The sequence below is a fragment of the Chiloscyllium punctatum genome, chromosome 35, assembly GCF_047496795.1.
Source record: "Chiloscyllium punctatum isolate Juve2018m chromosome 35, sChiPun1.3, whole genome shotgun sequence".
NCBI classification, from domain to species: Eukaryota; Metazoa; Chordata; class Chondrichthyes; order Orectolobiformes; family Hemiscylliidae; genus Chiloscyllium; species Chiloscyllium punctatum.
In genome coordinates, this window is record NC_092773.1 from 10,425,706 (window position 1) to 10,452,413 (window position 26,708).

General features: G+C 47.4%; 1 protein-coding gene across 1 annotated transcript in view; it reads left to right on the top strand.

Moving 5' to 3' along the window:
- The window catches only part of cds2 (CDP-diacylglycerol synthase (phosphatidate cytidylyltransferase) 2), a 36,129-nt gene extending 15,092 nt beyond the window's left edge, over positions 1-21,037 (top strand). The window contains exons 3-13 of the mRNA XM_072553949.1: positions 222-318; positions 2,503-2,600; positions 4,059-4,198; positions 4,889-4,947; positions 5,436-5,518; positions 6,571-6,658; positions 10,614-10,682; positions 11,622-11,774; positions 12,001-12,120; positions 13,356-13,459; positions 14,765-21,037. Coding sequence (XP_072410050.1) covers positions 222-318; positions 2,503-2,600; positions 4,059-4,198; positions 4,889-4,947; positions 5,436-5,518; positions 6,571-6,658; positions 10,614-10,682; positions 11,622-11,774; positions 12,001-12,120; positions 13,356-13,459; positions 14,765-14,888 — 1,135 coding nt within the window. The 3' untranslated portion in view covers positions 14,889-21,037. The remainder of the gene's footprint in view (positions 1-221; positions 319-2,502; positions 2,601-4,058; positions 4,199-4,888; positions 4,948-5,435; positions 5,519-6,570; positions 6,659-10,613; positions 10,683-11,621; positions 11,775-12,000; positions 12,121-13,355; positions 13,460-14,764) is intronic.
- Positions 21,038-26,708: the final 5,671 nt, after the last annotated feature.

Here is a 26,708-nt window from a genome sequence, read left to right on the forward strand (position 1 = left end):
TCGGAATCGCTCCTTTTATGATTCCTCTGAAAAAAAAGAGCCAAGGACAGTGTAACCTTGTTAAAGGAGCAGTGTGATCACAGTGTCAATGGGGAGTGCTGAGTGTACACCAAGCTGGTCTCTATGAGGAAATCAAGGAGTTTCCCGGGTTTGAGGAACAACCCATGACTTGTTTGAATTCATTGATGCTGGAATTGTAAAACTCTTCTTTCCTTTGCTAGATGGAAGAACTGGTGGGTGCGAGGAATCCTGACCCTGGCAATGATCAGTTTCTTCTTCCTTATCATCTATCTGGGCCCCATGGTTCTCATGATGATAGTAAGTGTCTGTGCTGCACTTCACACCCCTGACTCAATGTACACATGTCCTATGGACCTCATCTCATTTCTGCTCAAGGTCAACCAACTTCCAGGATCCACACAACCACAACTCAGCAGGTCTGCCCACATCTGTGGGGAGAAAAAAACAACCAGCCTGTGTCTGTCAACTCATCTTCCATACAAGAGTCGTTGGACTCAGAAAGGTGAACTCACACTCTCTCCCAGCAGATCTGGGGAGTTTCTGCAACACTTTGTGTGGATTTCACAACTCCAGCCTTTGCATTATTTAGCATTAATTTTCTGTTTAGCTCGAATCAAGTGCCAGTGTACCCATATATGCAAGAAGTCTCCCTTCCCCCAGGAGAAATAATGATTGTGTAACTCTCGTGTGTTAATTGATATTTGCTGTCTCACACCCCTCCCTCCACTGCAACTTAAAAAAGGGATTGACATTGCCAGAACATCTTTTAGGATGACATGCTGAGTCACTGAGCTGCTTTTCATAGAAATCCTACAATCCCTACAGTGTGGAAACAGGCCCTTTGGCCCAACAAGTCCACACCGACCCTCCAAAGAGTTACCCACCCAGACCCATTCCCCTACCCTATCTTTACCCCTGACTAATGCACCTCACCTCCACATCCCTAAACACTATGGACAATTTAGTATGGCCAATTCACCAAACCTGCACAGCTTTGGACTGTGGGAGGAAACCGGAGCACCCAGAGGAAACTCCATACAAACAGTCACCCAAGGCTGGAATCGAACCAGGGTCCCTGGTGCTGTGAGGCAGCAGTGCAAACCACTGAGCCAGCATGCTGCCCCTTTGAACGTCGAGTCTCTGTTGTTATGGATTTACATGCACTTTGCATCTGCATGTGTTTGAACACAGCAAAATCCCAGCCCAAACAGCAGTGAGATAGGTGATCTGCTGATGTGCTTTCAAGGGAATGAATTCAGAACTGGGTGTGAGGGAGAGCTTTCTTCCAAAGTTGCCTTGAGATATTCGGAGAGATTCAAGGATTCACCGAGTGACTGACAGCACCTCCAGCAATGCTGCAGCACTGAGGTGAAATGTCAGAGTGCATTATGTGCTGAAATCAGAGGAGTGTGCCTTGAACCAACAACCTTCTCCTACCTGGGAAACAGGCGTGAGGCCACTCAGCCAGTATTGGGGATAGGAGGGGGAGTGCTCTGACCGACTGCATAAACAGGTGCCCATACACCAAATCGTCACTCAGTGAATGGTGTCTGGGGCAAGGAATGGAGACTGATTTCGTCTCTCGCCAGCCCAGAGATCATGATGGCACTGAGTATCAGAACAGAGATGTTTAAACACACTCAGATCGTTTCATTCACCACTGGATTCTTACATTGATAGTTAAACTGAGGACGCTTAGGAGTGGACTCAAAGTGTGTATAACACACACACACACACACACACACACACAAAATTATACTGTGAAGATCTTGTATTCAAAAATACTTGGACAAAATCTAATCTTCCCAGTTGAAGACGATACTGTCACACAGTCATGTTTTCATCAATAAAACCATCATTTTTTGAAACAAGCCTGACTGACAGGGAAAAACTGTAAACATTAAAATGTTAGAACACTGACACATGCTGAAATAATCAGTGAATATGGGACTTCGAGTTCAATAAAGACTGATCAAACATATTTCAAACTTTAACAAAATAGGAGTGGAAATGCTATTTTGAACAATCACTGAGTTGCAGGCAGGTTGTTTGCTGTAGATGGAGGGTATATATTTTTTAAAGTCCAAGCCCATGGCAGCAGGAAGGATTTGTTCTGATCTTGAGCTTCAGCGTAATTATCTCACAGCGACATTTTCCAGCTTTCGAAGCAGATTTCAGTGAGCAATCCTGTGTGCCCAATAATCTGCAATCACAAATTGTCCCACTACGTGACCTCTCAGACTCAAGAGCATTGTCAGAGGGATTGAAAGTGTCTGGAAATTTGTGATCTGAAGATTAGTCCTCCTTCATCTGCTAGCTCCCCTCACTGAGCTTTCAACCCCAAGTAAAATAGCCCCCCCGTTGTTCAGGAGTGATGAATTTATAATGCAACCACAAGGGAACTGCAGCTTGTGGGCTTGAATCTAACTTCAATGGTGAAGTCCAGGTCACACTGTGTTGTTCTTCTTTCATTTTTCCTAGGTTCTCTGTGTGCAGATCAAATGCTTTCATGAGATTATCCTGATCGGCTACAACGTCTATCATTCCTACCATCTGCCATGGTTCCGGACTCTGAGCTGGTGAGCACATTGATGGGCATTTGGTCACAGCTGAACGGACAAAGGTTGAGTGAATCACGCCCGGGCATTGGGAGAAATCTTATGTCACTGTCTGGGGTTTGTTTTAAATCAGAAAACCACCCTCTCTTGCCTCTCCAACTGTGTCACTCGTTGTTAGGAGAAAGCTGATATACTGTTTCATGTGTACAGTTATGGCCTGTAATACAAAATTCACCTCCAGCACAGATAATAAGCAGGAGTGCATTCATCCATAGGATCATGGCAGTGGAATTGAAATCTCACTGCTTCCCAGCCCTCTCAATCTGAAACAAATTCAGATATCACCCCATGTGAGTGGGAGCACTTTCCACCATGTCATCTATTCTTTGTCAATGTCAAAGTCTCATTGGCGAAAACAAACTTTCATCATTCGACATTTAATGTGCTTGTCTGAATAGAAGACGAATATTCTCACTGTTGTTTTGGCATCTCTTTGTGTTTCTCCTGAACACAGTCCCTCCCCCGCACATGAGAGTCTGGTTACACCACAGCCAGCCAGCCAGCCACCCACCCACCCACAAGGCAAACACAAACTCAAATCAAGAGCCCCTCAGCCTGAAAACTGAAGCAAGTCATAGTCTGAGTCCAGTGCAACCATTGATGTGCCATTGAGTGTTTAAAGCTGAGTTATGAGTGAGTTAGAATCTGGTGTTCCTCTGGTCCTCTGCACAGCTCAGGGATTGTGATGAAGATGAGATTGGATCAGTCAGCTGCTAAATTGCATCCACTTTGCATTGCAAACTTTTAAAATAATTAACCTTGTGTTGACAAGGACATGGAGGGACCCACACAACACATATTACGTGAGGTAGTCTTCTGATCCTAGTCATTTACCCTGCTCCAAATGTTGTTTCTGAGTAAGGGGTGACAGCAGCTTATATTTGAATAATTAAGTCCCAAAGTGTTACTTTCTAGTATTTCACTTTGAGCTTCATGAGGTGGTTAAAAAAACATAACTGAAGGGGTAGGCTCCAAGGAATGGTTAAAATCAGGACAGAGAATGAAAGAGAGAGACAGACACAGAGGTGGGGAGGCTTTAAGGAGTGAAGTCCTGAGTTGGGGACTGAGGTGGCCAAAGATACAGCGACCACTGACGGAGATGGAAACGGTGAGGTGATGGGGGGGTGCACGAAACACCAGAACTGTAGGAGTACAGAATTCTTAACGCTGTGGAGGAGTTTAGGAGGTGACAGAAATGGGACTTTGGAGTGGGCTGGTGTGGAGCAGAGGGACATGTTGTGAGCAATGTCTAAACAGGGTCAGATTGCAACTTTGACAGACCAGAAGCAAGCACAGGTTATGGAAGGAGAGGGCCCTAATGGTTCGCACAAGCTAAATACCTTCCTGTACTGGAAGTGTTTGATTTACCCTGCTTACAGAGTTTGGAGATAAAATATCGGACCCTGTTTTCTCTCGAAGGTATTTCTTGCTGTGTGCTAACTACTTCTTCTATGGGGAGACAGTAACAGATACGTTTTTCGCCCTGGTTCAGAGAGAGGAGCCCCTGCGGATCTTGAGCAAATACCATCGCTTCATCTCGTTTGCTCTTTACCTGGCAGGTACTGTTGCTCAGTTGTCCCTGTGGACCTGACACGATCTGTAAAAATAACAACACATACTCCCTCAGTCAGCGGTGAACTCTGTGTCAAATGCCAGCACTCTTTCTGTCTGACTGGGCTCATGGGATTTGGCGGGTTAGACCCTTCAATATTTTACAAATGAAAAGTCAAATAATGTATCAGACAGGCATTGAGTCAGTGTGACAGGAAGAAAATGCCCACTGTGGACAAGCTGTTCGAATCAGAGAATTAGAGAAATTAATCATCTTGTCTGTGTCACTCACCAGACTTGGTGTTTTCAACATTTTGTAAATCCAGCCAAATGCAGAGGCAGAGAAATATGTTCATCTACTGAACTTGAAGTTCAAATTGACAAGAGCTTACCAATGTGGGCTGCAGTTGTACAGCAAGTCCTTGAACAGGGCTGTGAACAAGCCAGGTCAAACAGTATGGTTTTAGCTGCTGGTGTCAGGCTCTCAGGGAGAAAGGACATACAAGTTCCAGTTCATGTTATATGTGGAGATCCATTCTCAGAATACACAGTCTTTTCCATGGCATTTATCCAAGCTGACAAGAGTCACCCTGATTGGAAACGTGAGCTTGCTTTCTCTCCCTGGATGCTGCCTGATCTGTTGTGGTCTTTAGTATATTGTGTTTTTGACCAACAGTGACTTGTTGTTTTGTTTGTAGGATTCTGCATGTTTGTCCTGAGCCTGGTGAAGAAACATTACAGACTGCAGTTCTACATGGTATGTCAAAGCCTGATATTCACAGGGAAACCCCACTCTGCCTTTACAGTGCCCCTTGCTGTCGCTCCTGGGCCACCATCCCAACCCACTGACTGGGTTTGATTTGGTCAGCACCTTGGACACACCTGAAGTGGAGGCAGAACTGCAAAGTTCTGTGGGGGTTAGGGAACTGTGGTGAGGAGAGCCAGCTCACTGTATTGGTGTTCTTCATGCTGCAGCCGAAGGTGAGAGGGATGGAGGGAGGGAAGGAGATGGCAGTGCCTTCACTGTAGGGTACTGGCTGGGTGTCTGGTTGACCTCACTCTCTTTGCTGCCTACTGTGTGATACCTGTTGTCCACTGCTAAATAGACATGTGTAAACCACAGAAACCCCAGTTCTGCTCAGTCCTCAATGGTCTCGATTCCCTTGGTTAGATGTGTTGACACTCTGGTGTGTGGATACCAGCCTCCTGAGTGTTTTCATTTGAGTGTTCTTTACTCCTTTCTAGTTTGGATGGACCCACGTGACCTTGCTGATTGTAGTTACCCAGTCTCACCTGATCATCCACAACCTCTTTGATGGAATGATTTGGTAAGTGACAGTCCAGTGCTTGCTTCCATCATGCAGGGCTGTACCAACTTGGGCCAGTTTTGTATTTGTCTTTTCAGCCAGTCTGACCTTGCCCTGCCAGAGGGGGTGTTGAAGCTGAGCTGAGTGTTTCAGTGACTGAGGGCTGTCCCTTGCGTCTGTCTCGGTGAGATGTTCGATCAGGCATCCCCTTATACAGTGACACGAGACTCATGGGTTCTCATCCTTGGGAACTGGATCTCACAGAGATCCCTGTTTGAAGGCAAGGTCGTAAAGTTGGGACGATGTTCCCATTTGATGCCAAAATGGCTTTCCAAGGTGGAGTCAGATCGTTATGTTCAAGCATGTCTCTTCCCAACACCCAGAGAACATTCCAGTGACTCGATGCTCAAGACAAATGGAACATCTCTCAAGCCTCAGAGACAGAAAGTTGGTCTAACCCTGTCCCACTCGTTAGGTTCTTATACAAATACCATGCCTCCAAATCAGCCCTGGTTCTGTCTTACTGTGCATCCTGAACTTGAATCAATTTGGGTCATTTAAAGCTGTTAACTCCAGAGAGTTCCCTGGCAAGCCCAACCCATATGTGTGAATACCTTGCTTGAGTAACGTAGTCCTGGGTACCTGCAGTTTCTACGTGAACAGCCAGGTACCTTCACTCTCAGAGAGTGCTGTCACATTGAGAATACACTTTCCAGCTGCTGCTGTCCTTGGCTTCATGTGATGAGGATTCCACGTACAGAGGAACCCCGATTATCACACATTCAACTCACCCAATTTCAGATTCTCTGAACAAGATCGCAAGGCCCCGATACTTGGCTAACTATGTTGTCTGGCATTTGATTCACTGAATTTTGGATTATCTGAACAAAATTTTAAAGTCCCAATGCTTGGCTGACTATGTTATCCAGCATTCAATTATCTGAACAGAATACTCCCTGCCTATGTCCTTTAGATTATTCCTCTGTAGTTTAAAGGTTGCGGATTTCTGAGTGGTCTCTTACTTGGTCTGGCGCATGCTGTTTGATCGTTGCTCCCTCTGTTTTGTTTCTCAGGTTCATTGTTCCAATTTCTTGTGTGATTTGCAATGATATCATGGCCTACATGTTTGGATTCTTCTTTGGGCGAACTCCCCTCATCAAGGTCAGTGACCAGATAAACACACATGTTGCAGAGATTCAAATCAATCCCACCCGAGAGAAGCAGCCAGCTCAATCAGTCCCAGTTTGTCCTGACCTGGTGAGCTCTCTCTGCTGTGGAGACAAAGGTGTGGGGTCAAAGCAGCTTCAGACTGCGCTTCCTCCCTTGCAGCTGGTTGGACTTGCTGCTGGGACGACAGGGAAAGGCACTCAGAAGTTCCCCTCTCCCACATGCACTCAATGTTGACCTTTGAACCCAGTGTGGAAGTCACACATGTTACTGTGGAACTGGGCAAAGGGTGCTGATCATTGTGCTCACGTGTTCCAGAAGCAATTCCAAATGGGCAAGTACCATCCCAGTGACTGGTTAAACCATCCCAGTGACTGGTTCGCCTGACGGACGGGCACTCAGGACCTGCGTCCACGACGGGTCTCATCATTGGACAGAAAATAGCTGGACTTTTACACTTTACCCTGACAAATGGCAGAGCAAAGAAAGGACATGAGAAATCCTATCAGGCAACTTTGATGAGATCCCTTCAAACATCCCAAATACACACACACACACACACACACACACACACACACACACACACACACAATGAAGACAGAGAGTTTGACACAGGTACTGTGGATGGAAAAGGAATACAGATAGGAGAAACACAATGTACATCAAAAATCTATATTTCATCCACATGGGTGAAATAGTCTCTGACAGTCTTTGATTTGTTTTCTGTTGTTTAGCACTGATGCTGACATCCTGTTTGCTATCGGCTGCTGGTCACTCTTAGATCCAACAGTAATCAGGTGGACCTTGGTCATTTCTTGTTTGAAGTCTTTTAGCTTTTGTGCTGCAGTGCTGCAGAGATTGGGTCAGCAGGAGGTTGGGGGAAGGGGGTGAAGAGGGAGATGGATGCTTCCTGTTTGCAGGCTGTAGGTTATTTCCCTCTGTGCTTTCCCTGACCCATCGGAGGGCTTGTCGTCAGGCAGAATGTGCTGAACACCAAAGACTCTCTGTGCTATCAAATTCTCCCACTCGCTGCTTCAAAAAGCAGCACCTCAAAAATATCCAGCACTTTCACTGCAAGTTGCAGAACCCTCCCAGTCTGCCCCATCACAAATTCACCTGCACCTCCACACACACCATTTACTGTATGCGTTGCACCTGATGTGGTCTCCTCTATATTGGGGAGACAGGCTGCCTACTTGTGGAACGTTTCAGAGAACACCTCTGGGACACCCAGACCAACCAACCCAACCGCCCCGTGGCTGAACACTTTAACTCCCCCTCTCACTCTGCCAAGGACATGCAGGCCCTTGGCCTCCTCCATCGCCAGACCATGGCAACACGACACCTGGAGGAAGAGTGCCTCATCTTCCGCCTAGGAACCCTCCAACTACAAGGGATGAACTCAGATTTCTCCAATTTCCTCATTTCCCCTCCCCCCCCCACCTTATCTCAGTCCCAACCCCCAGACTCAGCACCACCCTCTTGACCTGCAATCTTCTTCCCGACCTCTCCGCCCCACCCCCTCTCCGGCCTATCACCCTCACCCTCACCTCCTTCCACCTATCGTATTCCCAGCGCCCCTCCCCCCCCCTACCTTTTATCTCAGCCTGCTTGGCACACCAGCCTCATTCCTGAAGAAGGGCTTATGCCCGAAACGTCCATTCTCCTGCTCCTCGGATGCTGCCTGGCACCATATTTTTCTCCTCTGGTCTCCAGTGTCTGCAGTCCTCACTTTCTCCCAGTTATATCACAGTCCAGCTTCCACTTCAGTTTGTCGTCCCAGTGGTAAACATGTCTGGGCTGTGACATACTTTCACCCACTAATGCACTGAAATGTGGGGTTCCACGGACAGGAAGGGAGCAGCTCTCGGTCAGATGTTCTTCAGAGGGTCAGCACGGATGCGATGGGCTGAATGGCCTGCTTTCATGCTGTCGGGATTCTCTAATTCTGTGATTCCACTGTCGCTTGATCAAAATTGGAGATGGATAAGTCTTTTTGATGCATTGATGGGATGGGGCCCACTGGCTAGACCAGCATTTCCCAGTTACCCAGAGGGCAGTTAAGAGTCAACCACATTGGCCGTGAGTCTGGAGTCACATGTGGGCCAGACCAGGGAAGGATGGCAGTTTCCTTCCCGAAAAGTGAACCAGATGGGTTTTTCCCAACAACCGACAATGGATTCCAGGTTATTGGGAGACTCTTAATTCCAGACTTAGTGAATTCAAATTCAGTTGCAGATGCAAAAGGGATAATGCTTTCTTGCTGCGTCAGTCGAGAATATAAATTCTTCACAACAGATTAGCAAATGGGAAGCCTGAAGTGGGATCCAACAAAGTGCAAGGCTTTCCAGATCAGTATAATGAAAGGCAAGAACATGGAGGTGAACGAAACACAAAACACAGCCAGGCTGAGTATAAAGCGTACAGAGGTGAAAGCCACATCCCAACTTCAGACAGAAAGCTCCGATTCCCTCTCTCCAGAAATCAAACTGAAGAAGTCACTTGCAGCTCAGGAGAGTGGACAGAGCTGATCGCCCTTGAGAGACTCCCCATTTCACACAGTGGTTGAGACACGACCTTTCAGGGGAAGCTAGAAGGGACAGTGCGGACATGAAGGGTCATTGTTTAACGATCAGGGATCACCCACTTAAAAACAGGCAGCGTGGAATACAATTCTGAGAGAATTGAAAGGCTTTGGGACTCTCTCAACAACAAGGTACTGGGAGCAGAATCCTGGGTCATTTTCAAGGCAAGAATGAATCAATTCTTGTGATGCACGGAGGGTGAACGGGATAGATTTGAGGTGGCAGTCTGATCAGCCGTCAGTGGTGGAGCAGGACCAGGAGTGAAATGGTCATCTTCCTGCTCCTGATGCAGGGGACAAAGCAATATCAGGATATGGTGCTTGGGATTATCTGACGAAAGATAGGTGATGTATCGTGTTGGGCAGCTGTGCTGGCAGGACTTAGTGGAGAGAAGTTAGAAGCACCTGAATTCTTTCTGTGTTGAGGTGAGGTGGCTGAGAGACCAGCCTGAAGTCTGGGAGATCATCATCGAATGGATTACAGAGCTAGAAGTGCAGGGGGGGAACCGAAATTGAAATCGCTCCCAGCCAATTTCAGGCCCAATACTGGGAAGCAAATCAATATGGTCCTCTGAAAAAGGACTCTGGGGTATGGAAGAGCCATTGGATCCTGTTCAATAGGGAATCAGAGGGGGTTCCAGAAGGTGGAATGTGTCTCGAGTTCTGTACTCCTTCTCCATTGAATTCAGGTTCAAGCCTGGCCCAGATCAAGACTGAAGAGGGTCTGGAGGGAGACAGAGGAAACAGCCTTGTCCCTAACCAGTCAATGACACATTAGGATCACCTTAGGTTTTGTGGCAGTCACTTCAGAGAGTCATTCAGTCAAAACAAGGCCCTTTGGCCCATCAAGCACCACCTTCCCACATATGGCCCACAGCCTTGAGTTCAAGTTGAACTTTATGTTGCAAAGCAATTTCTGGTAAAGCCGTTAAAAATCACCCATCAGCAGGTTACAGTCCAACAGGCTTATTTGGAAGCACTAGCTTTCAGAGTGCTGAATTTATAGCAAAAGATCCCACTGTACAAACCTCGGTATATCATATATCAATATATCATTTTAATTGCATGACACTGTGATCTTTTGCTATAGATTCAGTGTCCTATGATCCTGTCCCACAACTACCTGATGAAGGAGCAGCACTCCGAAAGCTAGTGTGCTTCCAAATGAACCTGTTGGACTGTAACCTGCCGTTGGGTGATTTTTAACTTTGTACACCCCAGTCAAACACCGGCATCTCCAAATCATGGTTAGACAGTGAAATTTTAAAGAACAAATCCCAAAACAATAGGACTGACAGCAACCTTTTCAATGCTCTGATGTCGCAAAAAAGATCTGAATGTCTTTCATATCTGTGTTTTTTACAGTTGTCCCCGAAGAAGACCTGGGAAGGATTTATCGGAGGATTCTTTTCCACCGTTCTGTTTGGTCTTGTGGTGAGAATTCAATCAAACACTGGCTTATACAGAGTCAGACCAAAAAGCATGGAGCCACCATAATTTCTGTTCACAACTGTGACTCTATAAGCTGCTCCTGTTTTTAAAACCAGGAATGGTCTTCCTTAAACCCAGTTGTCAACAGAACCAACGTATTAAATGCCAGAACGAACACAAATTGGTTTTGGAAGTTGCCAAGAAGGTGGTTTCTTCCCTGAATTTCCACCTTTGATTTTGCGAGGCCTGGACAGGAGTCACATGCTGTGCAAGAGGCAGTTTGCTTTGTGTGAGAGGGAGAGCTGGGTGCTTGGGAAAAGGACCAGGAAAGGGGTAGAACGAGGGAATTCACTACAATTGCGGCTGGAGTGGGAGATACTGCTGAAGCTGGGGGTCATTCCTAGCAGAGAGAAATCATTCGCTAGAGCTGGAACAGATTCCAGTGAAGCAAGGAATTTGCTGGGATAAGTCGGAGAAACTAGAGCCAGTCGCACCGAACTTATGGTCGGAGAGTCGGAGGGAATGGAGAGAATCTCAGTGATGTCTGAAAAGGCAACAGAGGCCCAATTCAGTAGGAACTATCCAAAGGCTTTTGGCCTAATGCATGAAAACATCTGTGGGAGAGGAGCCCATTGGTTAGCTCTTGAACGAGCCACACGGGCACTGTGGGCTGAATGGCCTCACACAGTCCATCACTGCTGTGATTGTGAGGAGCCTTTTCTGGGTTGGCCGGACAGTGTAGTGGACCACTGGCCAGCTCTGTCACAGCTCACAATCACATGACCAAGAGCAGTGGTTGCAGGGTTACAGAGAATAGAGATGCAGGCCTGGGGCATAAACGGGGTTGTGTCACAAGCTGGGATAGCACTTGGCAGCACAGAGTACAGCCAGCACTCTTGGAAAGTGTCTGTTCTCAGTCTGGGTTGTGTTTGTATTTTGCAGCTCTCCTACGTGATGTCGGGGTACAAGTACTTTGTCTGTCCATTTGAGTTCAACAATGATGCCAACAGTTTCACCGTGGACTGTGAGCCATCAGAACTATTCCAGCTGCAGGATTACAGCATCCCCTGTCTGGCCCAGACCATTTTAGGCTCGGTATGTCATCAGCAACCTCTCGCGAGTAAAGGTTTGAGAGCTGTTTTTGTTTTTGCTGTAGACGGGCTGGGCAGTCAGAGCACTTGAAAAGGGCAAAATGGAACCGGCTGAATGTGTGTGGCTGAAGATCAGGGCCAGACACAGCCCCTCAAAGCTCAAAATTTTCCAACTACCAAAAAACAATTGATCAGTGAGCTGATTTCTGCTTCTTCTTCCATGGCTGCAGGAGAGTATCCGGCTCTATCCATTCCAGATTCACAGCATCGCCCTTTCCACCTTCGCTTCTCTCATCAGCCCCTTTGGAGGATTCTTTGCCAGCGGCTTCAAGAGAGCATTCAAAATCAAGGTATTTCTAATCCTTCCTTCCCTGGCCAGGGTTTCTGGCAGAGAGAGAGAGAGAGATGCTGCAATGTTTGGGAGCGGGCCAGCACACAGAGGGAAAGTGATCAAACCATCCAGCATACAAGCAAACATACAGATCATTGCGACCTCATGCTGTAGTTGTTAGCCTGATTGTGTCTGTAGTGTCTCCACACAAGAGCAGGCGAACTTGGTCCCATACCCTACTTCCTAAATCCTCTGAGCGACTCCCTCCCAAGTGAACGTGCACTGCCAGGTATTGAAATGACCCTGGAACCACGCTGAGAAAGTGGCTGGGATTCTGAAGAGCACAGAGGTGACCTGGTCACAACACATCCATATCTTCCAGGAGCTGACAAAGACAGATGCTTGCTTTCACCTGGCTGGAGGCTCTGGGAGCAGGCAGTGGGTGATTCTCTGGATACAATGCCCACGTACACAGCTGAGATAAGGAGAAGTGTCTTTGCTCAGGCTTGGGGAGTACTGCAGTTCCTGATCAGCCTAGTTTAATGTTCAGACACAGAGGGGATAGAGGTCAATGAGGATCAGACAGGAAAGTGGCCCCTGAGGATGCATTGGTATTGAATAAGGAGCTGTGCAGCTCCTAAAGCTCCATGTCTGAGTATTCATCTTGAGTATGTTTACCTGGACACTGACAGCATCTTCCCATGAGGTGGATGCTAACGCTGCCCTATGAATTCTCTCCCTTTCATTGGGGGGTGGAGGAACCAAGAGATTTCCGGAGAGACTCTGTCAGTGGTTCCCCAGCACTGCCTCCCAGTGGCCCAGTGTAAGACAGCAGGTCAGTTGACGGCGGTGACCCCACTATATTGCTGTGGCGCAGTGTTTGCCAGTGCACCAGTGTAGAGCAATGGCCCTGTATATGGCAGCAAGCCAATTTGTCACCATGGCCCAGTGTATTCCAGCTCCCCACTTTGTGGCAGCAACCCTGTGTCTTGCTGCGGCTCACTGTATTCTCCAAAACTCGAAGGAGCCAATCCATTTGGCCAGTCTGCAGGAAGGTGAGCCTGTCCGGACATCTCCTGAGAAGACACTCTGGGTTTCCTCAGAAACTGACTACTCTCTGGGCAATTGCTGAACAGATGGATCCATGTTGAGAAGGAGATCAATGATTAAAATATCGGAGAGGGAGACTTTTGATGTGACTTCATGTCTCAGCGATGGGATTGGTATGATTCCTGTGGCTCCTTCTTTCCCTAGGACTTTGCCGATACCATACCGGGTCACGGTGGGATCATGGATCGGTTTGATTGCCAGTATCTAATGGCCACCTTTGTGAATGTCTACATTGCCAGCTTTATCAGGTAAGAATGAGTGGTATCCCCTCAGCATAACACCGAGCACTCACTGGAGCAGGGCATCACCTTTCCTCAATTACCCCCCAGCCACTTCAAGGCAAAATGCACAATTCAATTCCATGTAAGCTGCATTTACATAGCACCTTGACCAGCCCAGCACTCAAACTGACACAGGACCATAAGAAATAGGAGTAGGCCATTCAGCCCATTGAACCTGCCCCAGCATTTAGTAGGATCATGGCTGACCCAACATTACTGACATCCACTTCTGAACCTCTCTATTTGTCTGTTTGTCTGTCTCAGCCTTAAATGTGTTGAAGGATCCTGCCCCGTCAGCAGGGAGTGCCAAACACTCCCACCCCTCTAAGGGAACATGCTAGATGTACAGAGTGAAGGCAGTGTGCTAGGAGACTGAACCCTGACCTGCCAGCACTCAAAGTGGTTCTTGACCCAGCGCTCAGGAAGGAAGTATCTTCATTTCTCGACTTCCTGCAGCCTGGCCGCAGTTTAGGAAACCTCTTCTTCCTCCAGCACTGGCCTTTTCAACTTTGTCCCTTTGACTGAGGCTGTGTCCTCTGTCCAAGTCTTGAGCATTCCCTCCCCAGAACATCCATCCCCCCTCCCCACCACCCTCACCCTCCAACCCTGCAAAGGCTTCCTCTCCTTTACTCTCCTGTCCAAATCTCTCATGGTCCCTTCACGTCAAATGCCTTGGCAGGTTCTCCTGGCACAAGGATGCTACCTAAATGCAATCTGTTGTTCGTGCACTGCACACATGACCTGGATAATGTAGCAGTCCCCCACTCCTGACAATGAACCTTGCCCATTAGAGTGGACAGGAGGGAAGTGTATGGTTTGAGCCCACAGCCATGTACGTTCCCTTTGCAAGTTACTGTCGTGGAACCACTCCTGCTTGTGCTTTCGCCTTGGAATCACAGAGGTGTGGACAGCACAGAAAAGGGACCATTCAGCCCATCGAGTCTATGCCAGTCAAAGACAGCCACCAGACTATGAATGAGATGATCATGGATCCATGCATCAGTCCAGAGGGTTGAGCTGTCTCAGCATAGACTGGTGCTGATTCTCTCTCTCGGTTGTGAAGCCCTGTCCATCTATTGTTTGAGGTGCACAACGAACATCCCACAGCGCCATTTCCAAGAAACAGGAATGGGTTTGCACCAATGTGTATCCCTTGATCAGGAAGCAGCTGGTACGTTTGTGCGGGATGAGGGGAGCTAAAATCTCTGGCACTTGGTTTTCCAGAGCGGGGGAAAGGGGGTCTGTATTGAAATGTCTCTGCTTGGTCCTTAGGGGCCCGAATCCGAGCAAATTGCTGCAGCAGCTGCTGGCTCTCCGCGTTGACCAACAGCTCCAGATCTTCAAGAGCCTGAAGGCCAACCTGATCCAGAAAGGGGTCCTACAGAATGGAGCGTAGAGCTGACCCGTTCTGGTGCACCAGCCTGTCGAATGAATCCAGCCTCCGAACTTGCTCTCAAAAACCGCAGTGTGTGTCCAACCTCATATCCAACCAGCGATTTGCGTACGTAACCTTGAGCTCCAGATCCCTTCCGACACAAAAGCTTCACATTCTGGTCGATGCAGTGATCACTAAAAGTAGGCACGAGTTTAATGCTGGCGTCTCAGCCCACCAGCTGTTGTGCCACTGATGTGCCGAGCCTGTGATTAACAGACACACCCACACACATGCACAAAGTGCTTTTTTCAAAAAAACACAAAGATGCACCATTGGTGTTTGCAATGCCAAGCAAGTGAGGAGTTCGGAGGCTGAATCAGAAACTGTGCAAAAAGGATGGATCTGGACTCAGTAGTATACCAATCCTAGCCGACTGGGCACCACTTGGGGAATCTTGTGTACAAGGTCTCACTGACTTTCCACGGTTACTTGCTCTTTAGCCAGAATGTACTCTTAGGGTGGATTAGATGTAGAAATTTGGTGTAACGCAGGCTGTGTCATTTTGAGAAAAAAAACACCCCACATTCAAGTTTTAATGTTTGCATTTGTAGGGCTTCTTCAGGCAACTGAGAGAGCTTTGAGAATCGCGCTTTGCACTGGCTGTGTTCCTTTAGATAGACAGGAGGCATGGAGAAACAAGTGGAGTAACGAAAAGAGAAAGGTAGTGGAGCAGCAGGCACTTGTCAGGAGTAGGGTGTCGGACTACCTGTTACCTGAGGGACAGACTTCCTGGGATACCATGTTATACCTCTCACATTCTTCAACTTGTTGGATTGAGCCAAACTTTCTTGTTGGCTAAAACTGCTGTCTGTTTCTTTGGAAATGTTCACAAACCGCGTAGTCCCATCAAGAAAACCAGCTCCACAGATGGCAGTGTCCTCCGAGATCAGTAATGTCAAACATTACCTTTATACACAAAGATCCATCCTCTGTCCGTCTGAAAAGGAAGGTGTGATCACGAGCAGTATTTTGTTGATATCTGACCTCAGCACTGACCCACATGCTGCTGCAAGGAGAAATCACTGTGCAGTGGTTTCTATCACTTCTGTCAATGAATCCTTCCCTGGGGAGCTTCCAAGAACAGCCTGGAGGGTATTCCTCACATATAAGCCTAGATGGTGTCTGATGCTGATGGAGCACCTTCCCCCAGCCCAGTGTCCAAACAGCAATGCTAGATGGGGGTCAGGACCCCTCAACAAGCTGAATCCTAACTGGTATAGCACAGCCTACAATCCGGATTCCCTGCTGTCTCTGTTTGTTTGTATAAACTAGACAGGGCAGAACGAATTCAGTGGACAAGAATTGGGATTTCTGCGTGTGTCACTGATCAGCTGGTGACTGGGGCAGGTTTGGAAGTTGGCTCACCCTGCTGTTTCCAGCAACCTCCCCTTGCCTTCCCCAGAGAAGATGGTGAAAGGTCCAAGGAGACCGCGATAGTCATCCTTCTGTCAAGACCCCAAGTCATACTCCTACACCTCCTGCTGCCCAGCTTCCTGTCCCTGATTCCCAAAGCCCGGCATTTCACCGCATTCGACCAGCTCATAGCCAGCCAGAAGCAGTGCCCAGCTACTGTGTTACCTACTGTCGTGTACAGCAGGTACGGTCCACTTCTGAGACCCACCTACCATTTATTCTCCGTGTGTACAACTTCACACGCGATGCTTCGTGTCTGGTCAGAGGAGACAGCCACGTTTCAAGTAATTGTTGTACTGACCTTTTCCAGTCTTTACTTGCTAGCTGCTTTTGGTTTTGACCTGGTGAATTTGGTGAAAGACCAGCTGTGCTTGCATCATCAGAGAGCATGCTGCAGCTTAGACCAGTACTTCAGCATCAGCGATCAGGCACTAGTAAAGAGGGGTTAGTTAGCTGGTGGACTGAAGGAATAGGACAGCTTAAAAGGAGGTCAGAGTCGCTTCAGTCTGGGTGATGTTGCTCAGTTTCACTCACGTGAGGGATAGAAGTGGGGGAAGATGATCTTTATAACAGCTTGGCTCACTGGGGCGTGTTACTGCTGGTAAGTGGAATAAATCACAGCAGCTGGGGCCAACAGGAGAGACATGTTTTGTGAACAGTTGATATGGGGTCGTTGGTTAAAGCCACAGGGCCAACTTGTCTGCATCTGACTGTAAAGCACTGATTGAGCTGGTGAATCTCTCTCAGCAGGAACTAGCAGCATTAACTTTGGGAACTGAGAGGCAGACAAGGTCAAAGTACATTATACAATGATCTTGATACCTTGAAACCATTTTCACAAGGCCCCCAATATACCCAGTAGCTGCATGGTTGCCACTTAATTACTCAGGCTGTGGTGTGCACAGTATTGGCTTGGTTCTGACAGCACCCCAGAATGATGTACCAGTTTAGGGAAGTTTCAACTTTGATGGGACTGGCTAGTGGTGGAGATTTTAACTGAAAATACATTTGCTGCCTGACCAAGGAAAGATTCTCATTGCCATTCTGCTCAAGATGGAAATTCTGACGGGGAAGATAAAAGGATTGTGTTGATGTCAAATGGCAGACTGAGCCAGCTCTCTGCATATCTGCTGACTCACACCAGCTCACCGTCTGGTAAACTGCCTGTCTATTATTTCAACATTTTCTGTCATCAAGGAACAATCCCTCCCCCCCCCCCCCCCCCCAGGGAAAAGGGAAATTCTCCCTCATGGCCAAATGTGAGAACCAACTCCTGCTTGTACAGGGTCAAGTGTGGGAAGCAAATGCCCAGGAAATTTGTTCATCCACTGGCTGCACTGCACGAAGGAAGGAGAGACCAAACAAGTTCTGAGTTTCGCAGCTTCTCTTGTGTATAAACTCAAATCTGGGATGAAAGTTGTCTCTCTGAAACACATAGTGGCCAGCGCCAACTGGTTAACTTTGAAAGCCTTTATCAGGAGTGATCGTCCCTCCATCCCTTTCTCTTGTCTGACTTGTAACTAGCTCCTGCTCAGCCTGCTGTGACTCCAATCTGCACTGTGGCACCAAGTATGTTTAGCATGGGTTTTGTTTTCCCCTTGAGACTCTTTGTTTGCACACTGAAATTTTCTATTGTTTACTTTTCTGATTGGTTGAATGTTTGTTGGCGAAAGTCTGCAGTAAGAAACAGGTTTCTGAAGTTCAACACTTAGTTTGAGCGCGGAAGCCTGGGAGCCATTGGATGCAGATTGACAGAGGAACCAATTTCCCAGAAATTGGTGTGGAAGAAGTTGGGGGGAACGCCAAACCAACAAACTAACAAACAATCACATCCTGAAATATGCTGTTTGTTTTTTGCAGAAGCTTGCGGAAGGACAGCGTTGTTACACTGTTTAGATTTGGTCTGTTACAAAAGCACTGATACAAATTTGAGTCTGAAAAGACTCTCCACACACCATTGAACCAAAGTCCTTGTTTGATTCAAACAGGCAGTATCTTCATCAGCACTAAGTTCAAGCTGTGTTTGGTACCATGTGCATGGGTGATGTAGCGTATAATTACATCTTCTTAGCCAGCCCAGAATGAGAGCTGCAGATGTGCAAGCGTACATTAACCCTTGAGAGACAGCACCGTCCTGAAAACCTTGCAGGTCTCAGCACCAGCATGGAGCGAGAGCAAGTCAACATGTGCCAAAGCTGACCTGTCACCAGGTCAACCTGCCGTTGAAGTAAGTCATTTGAAGTTCTTTGCTGATTCTCGCTGTGATTGGGTTGTAATGGGGAATGCAGGTCCCAGTCACACAGGGCTGTACTCCAGGCATTGAGTGAGGAGACAGGCCACATGTGTGTGTGTGTTCGTTAGTATCCTCATCACGACCTGTGGTGCTCACAGACAAGGCCTTACACCTTGTAATAGTGCAATCGCTCCTCCCCATTCCCACTCCAACCCAGGCACTGTGAGAGATACCTGTTGGATACCTGGCAGTCTTTTGCGAACATTTTGGGGTGAAGGGTAACGTCTTCAAAAGCAAAACCTGGGAGTGACAAAGGTGTGGGTGTCAGGGGGCTTGCAGGAATTGAGTAAAATTCACATTTTGGAAGGCAGTATTGATTGCGGTTTTGTGAAAACTCTTGAGATGTGTTTTAAATCCTTGACCGAACTCCATGCACTCTTGTGTAACATGAAGACCTGAGTCAATGCTGTGTCTCTCTGACCTTGGGAAGGTTCAACATGCTGCTTCTTTTGGGTTTTTGGTTGATAATGACTCAGTCGTTGCAGATAATATTCATCAACCCATTCAGATCTAACATAGCTCTCGAGCTAGGGGTAATGAACCTGGGCATCCTCCCTCAGAGGTTGGGACACAACCACTGCATTGCAAGAGATCTCGTCACTCCTTATCGGATCACAATCCCTGTTTAGGATGTTTTACTGCACCAGTTGGACTGGTTGAATTGGGTTCAAATAATTCAGCTGCAAATTTAACACAAGAATCTAATGTGTGCTCAGGATATTGAGAATGGCATGCAGGATGGTAGTTTGGGGGAAGTCAAGATGACAAACTGAGAGTGAGCTTTCTGCAGGAGTTGGGGATTGTCCCATCAATGTGCCTTGTAATCTCTCATTTCTGAGAGGAAACGTGGACAGCAGTGGTGAACAATACAGTCTGTGTTCTGCTGAAGGTGCAGAGCTGTGTTTGGGTATTTCCCGGTGCACTGTTGCTTGAGACTGCAGCCAGCTCTCTGGCTTGCTGACATTGAATGCATTTCACACCTCTGAGTGGTGACCTCGTCCAAGTTACTCCCTCCTGCAGGTAGGCCAACCAAAAACCCACCAGAGCAGCTTTTGCTCTGGTCCTGGATATGAATCTCTTGCTGTCTTTGCTGACATGGTCTTCTGCTGTCTGAAGCCACTGCTCTGTACAGTGAACCATGAGCATGTTCGGTTTCCCTGCGCTTTATTCAGTCTGGCAGCAATATGCTACAACCTCCACTTCATGTCTTTTTGCTCGATGTTACTTTGATTGGCAGAAACTCGTACTTGTGCGATCTCCTTTCAAAAAGTAAAATGCACCCAAAACAAAAAATCAAAGCTGCAGTGAGCTCACCCAAATGATTTGTGAATTTCTCGATGAGTTACCAGCTTAAATCAAAATGGTCTGGCAAAAACAAACTCCATTTTTAGGAAGCCCCAGTTGATATGGGATGTGGGCTTGCTGACCCATCCCAAATTTGCTTCGCTCGGAGTGATAGGCTTGGCCCATCTCAGTGGGCAGTTGAAAGTTAGCCACGTTGTGGGTCTGGAGCAAGGATATCATTGGACAGGAATGCACCAGCTGGATTTTTTTAATAACAGTTGATAGTGGTTTCAAAAAGAAAGCACCGACAGCCTGCAATTCCAGAATGATCAATTTAATTCCGCCAGATGGTGTAAAGGGATGGGTGTTCACTCAGGCCTCGGGATTCGTTATGAAATTGGCAATGATCTGTTGTCCCCTCTCTCCAATCCAAAGGCAGCCTTACTTTGCAGTAATACAATTGATGATTTGAAGTTAAGACCAGCTATTGGTCACCAGCAATGTCCAGAGAGCAGGTGGACCATAATGCGCACTTAACTATTGCAATTGCAGTCCCTGGTGTCCAAACCAGAGAGAGGTGAGTTTGGTGCCAAGTGCAGGAAACCAGGACTACCAGAGCAGGACAGTCCAGCAGAATGTGCTGTCAGACCCAACCAAGAGACTTACTGTGACGGCTTTACTTTCAAAACACAACCTACACTTTGGGTTTGATTTGTGAGTTCCAGCCCAAAAGAAGCAGATCCCAAGGTTCAACATTTCCAACATCAAACTGAAGTCGTGTTGAAAGCTTTCAGAGGCCAAAGCACAGCATTAATTCGGAACCAGTTACGTTGCAGAATAGACTCACAGATGTGTTTATTTCAGTAAAGTGGTTGAGTAAATCCTTTCCATTTTTAATAAGTGCTTCGACATGTGTGTCTGTCTGTATGAAGTATGAATTATCCAATTGAAGTGATACCTGCTGTCATGTGTTATTGTATATGGGCCTGTTTTTAATTGAACGTCAACTTTCATGTGTGTGTGCGCGCACACGCATACGTGTGTAAATATATATATGATGGTGTTAAAGACTACACAATATTTATGTATGTTGCAAATAAAAAGAACCCAATAAAAATGACCAAGTCTTCTTCTAATACTTCACTGACTCTGAAGGTGTCATCTTGTTGTCAGAGTCCAAGCAGTTGTTGAAGCAAGGAAAGCTGCCATTGATATTCTGGACAGCTTGCAACTCTGTGACTCAGATCCCACAGCCTGCTGTATTATTGACAACTATCATAAAATGCAGTGATCCTGTGAGACCAATCTCCATGCTGCATTGAGGGGTTGCAACGAAGTGCAGGCCATGTCAGCAACACCCCGATCCTGTCACCACTTCTTCAATCGTGGTGCTGAAGTTGAGGGATTCACCCACATTGGCTGCAGCAAAATGCACCATGTCAACTCAGCAAGGCTCCTCAAACAGCACTTTCCTGCAATCTGTATCCCTTCGGAGAACAAGGACAGCCACTAGCCAGGAATATCAGCCCCTGCAAGTTCCCCTCCAAGCCACTCACCGTCCTGACTTGGAACTATGTGGCTGTGATCTGAACTGTCCCTGAGTCACAATCCTGTTCCCAGGTAACCTGTAGCTCACGGACTGCTGTGATTGAAGAATGTAGCTCAGCACCCCACCTTCTCAAGGGCAGGTTAGGGATGAGTGAGAAAAGCAAGACGGAAATCCCATCAAATTAAAAAAGAAAATAGGAGAAGAGGATGAACAGATTCTCAGATGGTCCAAGTTGCTGAATGGATTTAAGAGCAGGTGCTCCTGGACAATGACAAACAGGGATGAATAGCACCTATAACGCAGCTCCAAATTCCATCTCAGTGGCCCATTCACATGAGAAGGTTTTTATCCTGTTGTTTGACAGCTTCCCCCCAGTTGGAGTCTCTCTGAGTGATAATTTCCCATGGGAAATAACGGCAGAGTTGTCAAACATGAAGGAAACTTTAAGGATTTGCATCCATTTCAGGTGTGGTCTCCTCGGTCTCTTGTCCACACTGTTAAAAGAGAGAGAGGATGTATGATTCATCATCTGGGTTATGATGGTGAGCCATTTATTTGGTGTTGTCCCCAGATGTACTGTTTCCAAAGTGGTCTGCCCAATGTACAACACCAGCTGCGTTTTTAGGTCTGGTCTTTTGATCACCACACACAGCAAGCTCCCCTGTGACTACTGTGCAGTAGTGAAGTCATGTTGGGGGCCTTTCTCAGGTAATTAGAGCATGGAGATTATTCTTCTGAAGAGTGCTGCCTGTTGTGGGATGGGGCTATTGATATTCACTCACACCTCCCCCACTTCCCAGAGCAGCAATGGTGCCCAGTCTACTGTCCAGATACCTTTGACTCCTGTACCAGCTTCCCTGTCTGGGAGTTTGCTGCTTGTTACTTAGCTGTCTGACCCTCTGGTACAATGACAGGCTGTAGTTGGCTTGGTTCCCAGAGGAGTTATCACAGGGCCTGGGGAGAACTGTGCACTGCTGTTTCTCTCTATCTTTGTACTCACTGACACCAGGGTGGAATGGCCAACACAAAAATAGGTCACCTCAGTTTTTCCATCAACATCTGGTGAAGTGTTAGACAGCTGGAGAACTTGGACACAAGTCTGGGCCAAATGGCCTTATTCTGCACCCAGTGATTACCTGGCTTTATTAGCCCCTTCCCAATTCTGACCTCAAAAGCCTTGTAACCCTTCTTCAGCTATTTCCTAATCCCCTTGAGCAACGGATGCATCAGCCTTCCAACACCTCTTCCTGACGATTTTTCCAATGCCATTCCTCCCTTCCTCTGGATGATCCTGTCATATCCAGACTGTATGTGAGAGAGAGAGAGAGAGAGAGAGAGAGGTCTCTCCATCAGACCTTTCCTTGGGTTCCTTGGTCAGCAAGTGCAGCTGCATCAGGCAGTTCTCCCTGTCCTTGCTGGTGGCAAAAGACCCAACCCTCTGAGAGCCAGGCTTCACACGATCAAGATGCTACGGAGCAACGCTGATTTGGTCATGCAATTGAAACCATATATTGGTATATGACATACCGAGGTTTGTTCATTGCATGACACTGTGATCTTTTGCTATGAATTCAGTGTCCTATGATCCTGTCCCACAGTTTCGAAAGCTAATGTGCTTCCAAATAAACCTGTTAGACTATAACCTGGTGTTGGATGATTTTTAAACTTTGACCAACCCCGTCCAACACCGGCTCCTCCATTTCAGAAAATGACCTTTGACCTTGCTGCTGCTGCTGCTGCCCTCCACATGCAGTGCCCTAGATCGCATCTCCCCTCTGCCCTCCCTCTGTGGTAACATTGAAACATGAGTAGGCCAGTCAGCCCCTCCATTGTGCACCGACCATGCTCGATACCTTCATCACCACCGTCCACCTTTCACCACCAGAGCTATGTCTCTCTCCCTCTTGAATTCTAATTTTCACTTTTACACTGATTCCCTCAGCTAAACCATTAACCTGTACTGTGAATAGCTGGGGTGCTAATGTGGATCCTTACAGTACCCTGCTTGTTCAGAAAGGACCTGTGGGCAGCATGGTGGCTCAGTGGTTAGCACTGCTGCCTCACTGTACCAGGGACCTGGGTTCAATTCCCACCTCAGGCGACTGACTGTGTGGAGTTTGCACATTCTCCCCGTGTCTGCGTGGGTTTCCTCCCACAGTCCAAAGATGTGCAGGTTATGGTGGATTTGCCCATGCTAAGTTGCTCATAGTGTTAGGTGAAGGGGTACAGGTCTGGGTGGATTGCGCTTCAGCGGGTTGGTGTGGACTTATTGGGCCGAAGGGCCTGTTTCCACACGAAGGAATCTAATTCATTCCTGACCTTTGTTTCCTGTCTGCTAACCATGTCTCTATCTTTGTTACTCCATACACCACCCCAGACCCAAGCATTTTAATGATATTTATGAATCTCTTACAGGAGAATTTGACTGAAGCCTCTGCAAATCACATCGAGTGGTTTCCCCCGATAGCTCTATGTGGGCACATTGCCCCCTGCCTGCGGAATTTGGAACACAAGCAGACCAGTACGATCTTACTGAATAGTGGGGTTGGCTCGAGGGGCTGAATGGCCTGTGTCTCCTCCTGTTTTGGTTGTCTCTGTGTTTCTTCTGACTGTTGGAATGCACAGTAACATGAGCCATAAACACACCAGTAGATGGTGCTCACTGCTAACTGTGAGGCAGAGTTTCAAATGACAAAGAGCAGGGGGAAGGACATAAAACAGAGCTAGGAGATTTACAGCAGACTGTGATCACAAGGGGTTTCTGCATCCCCACTGCAAAACTGCATGGTGGCATTGCTCTGCAATTGTCTATTGAGGGTAAAATTTGTAAACTGGCAGCTAACACTAAGCCAGGGAGAAGGGTGAACTGTGAGGATAGTGCTGACATTGACATGTTAGCCAAATGGGCAGCTGCCTGTCAGGGAGATGTGAGGGAGTGTATTTTGGGGGAAGGAACATGGAGAGACAGTACAGGCTCAATGGTACAACTCTGTGGGCAGGACAGGAGCACAGGGAGCTCAGGTTTCATTTGCATGATTTGCTGAAGGTAGCCAGGCAAGCTGAAACAGTTGGGAAGAAGGTTGGTAGGATCCTGGGGTTTATAAATAGAGGCATAGAGTGTAAAAGCAAAGAAAGTAACACCGCATCTCTCCAAATCCTTGGTCAGACCACATTTGGAATATTGTGTTTAGTTCTGGGCACCTGATTCAACAAAGGATGTTAAAGATGGAGAGAGTTGAAAGGGGATTTACGAAAATGATACCAGGAATGAAAGATTTTAGATAAAAGTTGAGAGAGATTGGGTGTATTCTCCTTGGAGTAGGGAAGATTAACACCTAAAGCTTATTGAGGTGTTCAAACCCGTTACCAATTTTGACAGAGTAACAGGAGGATCTTGTGTTTCCCATGAGTTGGTGTGTCAGTGATGAAAGCTCACAGTTGAAAGATGGTCAGCGAAGAGGGTGAGATGAGGAGAAGCATCTTTACTCAGAGTTGTTAGGATTGGGAAGGTGCTGCCTGAGACAGTGGTAGGAGCCTCTCCAAGAGCACTGGGTATTTATTGGACAGGGATGAATTTAGAGGGTTGGTGATTGAGACGAGCTAGGTATCTCTTTCAGGAGCTGGTACAGTCACAATGGGTGGAAGGGTGTCCTGTGCTGTAAAACATGGTGGACGGGGTTCCAATTTGAGGGAATAGTGAGGTGATGGACATGAAGCTGGTGCTTAGATCGGAAAGGAGTTTGCTGCACAGGTGTTCCCAGGGTCTGGCTGGGTGCTACAGGTGATCGCAGAGTTTTTACTGTTGTACAATGTAATTCCTGTGGGCTCCGACTGGACCGGAATCCCAGCCAAGGCTTCAGGAATTCTGTCTCCTTCCGGTAACTTGGTCAGATTCTTATAGATGAGCTCCAATCAAGGTGAGATCCCACTGCCAATTAAAACATAACCTTTGTAAACAAGGCCTGACAAAGGCTGAAGGCAACCATTGTCTTTATTGAGGGAGATCAATGTGGGCCGAATCCAAATGGGGCTCAGGAGAGCTGGGAGGGAGGTGAAAGGATCAACTAAACAGGACAAATGCTGTCGTGAAAGCTAGACTGAGCTGGGTGGCATAGCTCAGTCTCGCTTTCACAACTACTGGATTAGTGGTGCTGGAAGAGCACAGCAGTTCAGGCAACATCCAACGAGCAGCGAAATCGACATTTCGGGCAAAAGCCCTTGCCTGAAACGTCGATTTCGTTGCTCCTTGGATGTTGCCTGAACTGCTGTGCTCTTCCAGCACCACTAATCCAGTATTTGCTTTCCAGCATCTGCAGTCATTGTTTTTATCTCTCGCTTTCACAACAGCATTTGTCCTGTTTAGTCTAATGTCTGGGGACCTTCTTAACCTTCAGAGAAATGCAAGTTGTTGTTGTCAGTTGGGTGCACTCATCAATCTCAGTGTGAAAGACTGGGGTCAGCAAGCCTCTAGCCCATCCTGTCATCTGAGAATACGACGCAGGAAGATTTAGCAGCTGCTGTTTGTAGCCTCTGCTGTCTCACCCAATACTGACGCTGTGTTTCTGGTGGCTGCTGTAAAAGATGGAGCCTGAGATGTTTCACACCTCAGGGTCACACACACTGCCATGACCCAGGTCTCCGAAAGGCCGAATGACCAGCAGACACAGTCCTACCCTGGAACACACAGTGCAACCCAAATCCTGAACATGCACTGTGCAAAAGTGACTCAATGTGGGAGTCAGTGGCTGGAGAAGGGGTTACACTACCTCTCCTCCTCTGGTTATGGAGGTCTCAGCCGTACACTCTCTCCTTCACCCCACATCGTGGGTTCCAACACCTCACAGAATCACACTGTATCAAAGAGATCCGTAGTGCCAAAAGCAAATGCTGCCCCCACCAGTGTCACTTTTCCACCTGCAGCCTATAGCGGTGAATGTGACCTGTGATGAGCATTATCACGTTACAGACAAATAACTCCACTGACACATCCATGACCAATTTAAAGGCGGTGAGATTTCCAGATGCCCAGCTTCCTCTGGGAGAAATATCCCCTGGAAACCTCCTGTCTTTCACTTATCCCTTATTCCTGAGCCATCAACGAAGGGGAACAGCTGCTTCCTGTTCACCCAGCTCACAATCTGAAACACAATGTCTTGTGTCAAATCCTCACCCTCATGCTAATGTCACCCTCGTGCTCCAAGGAGAAATCCGGCCTATCCCTGTTCCTGGAATCCATCATTCC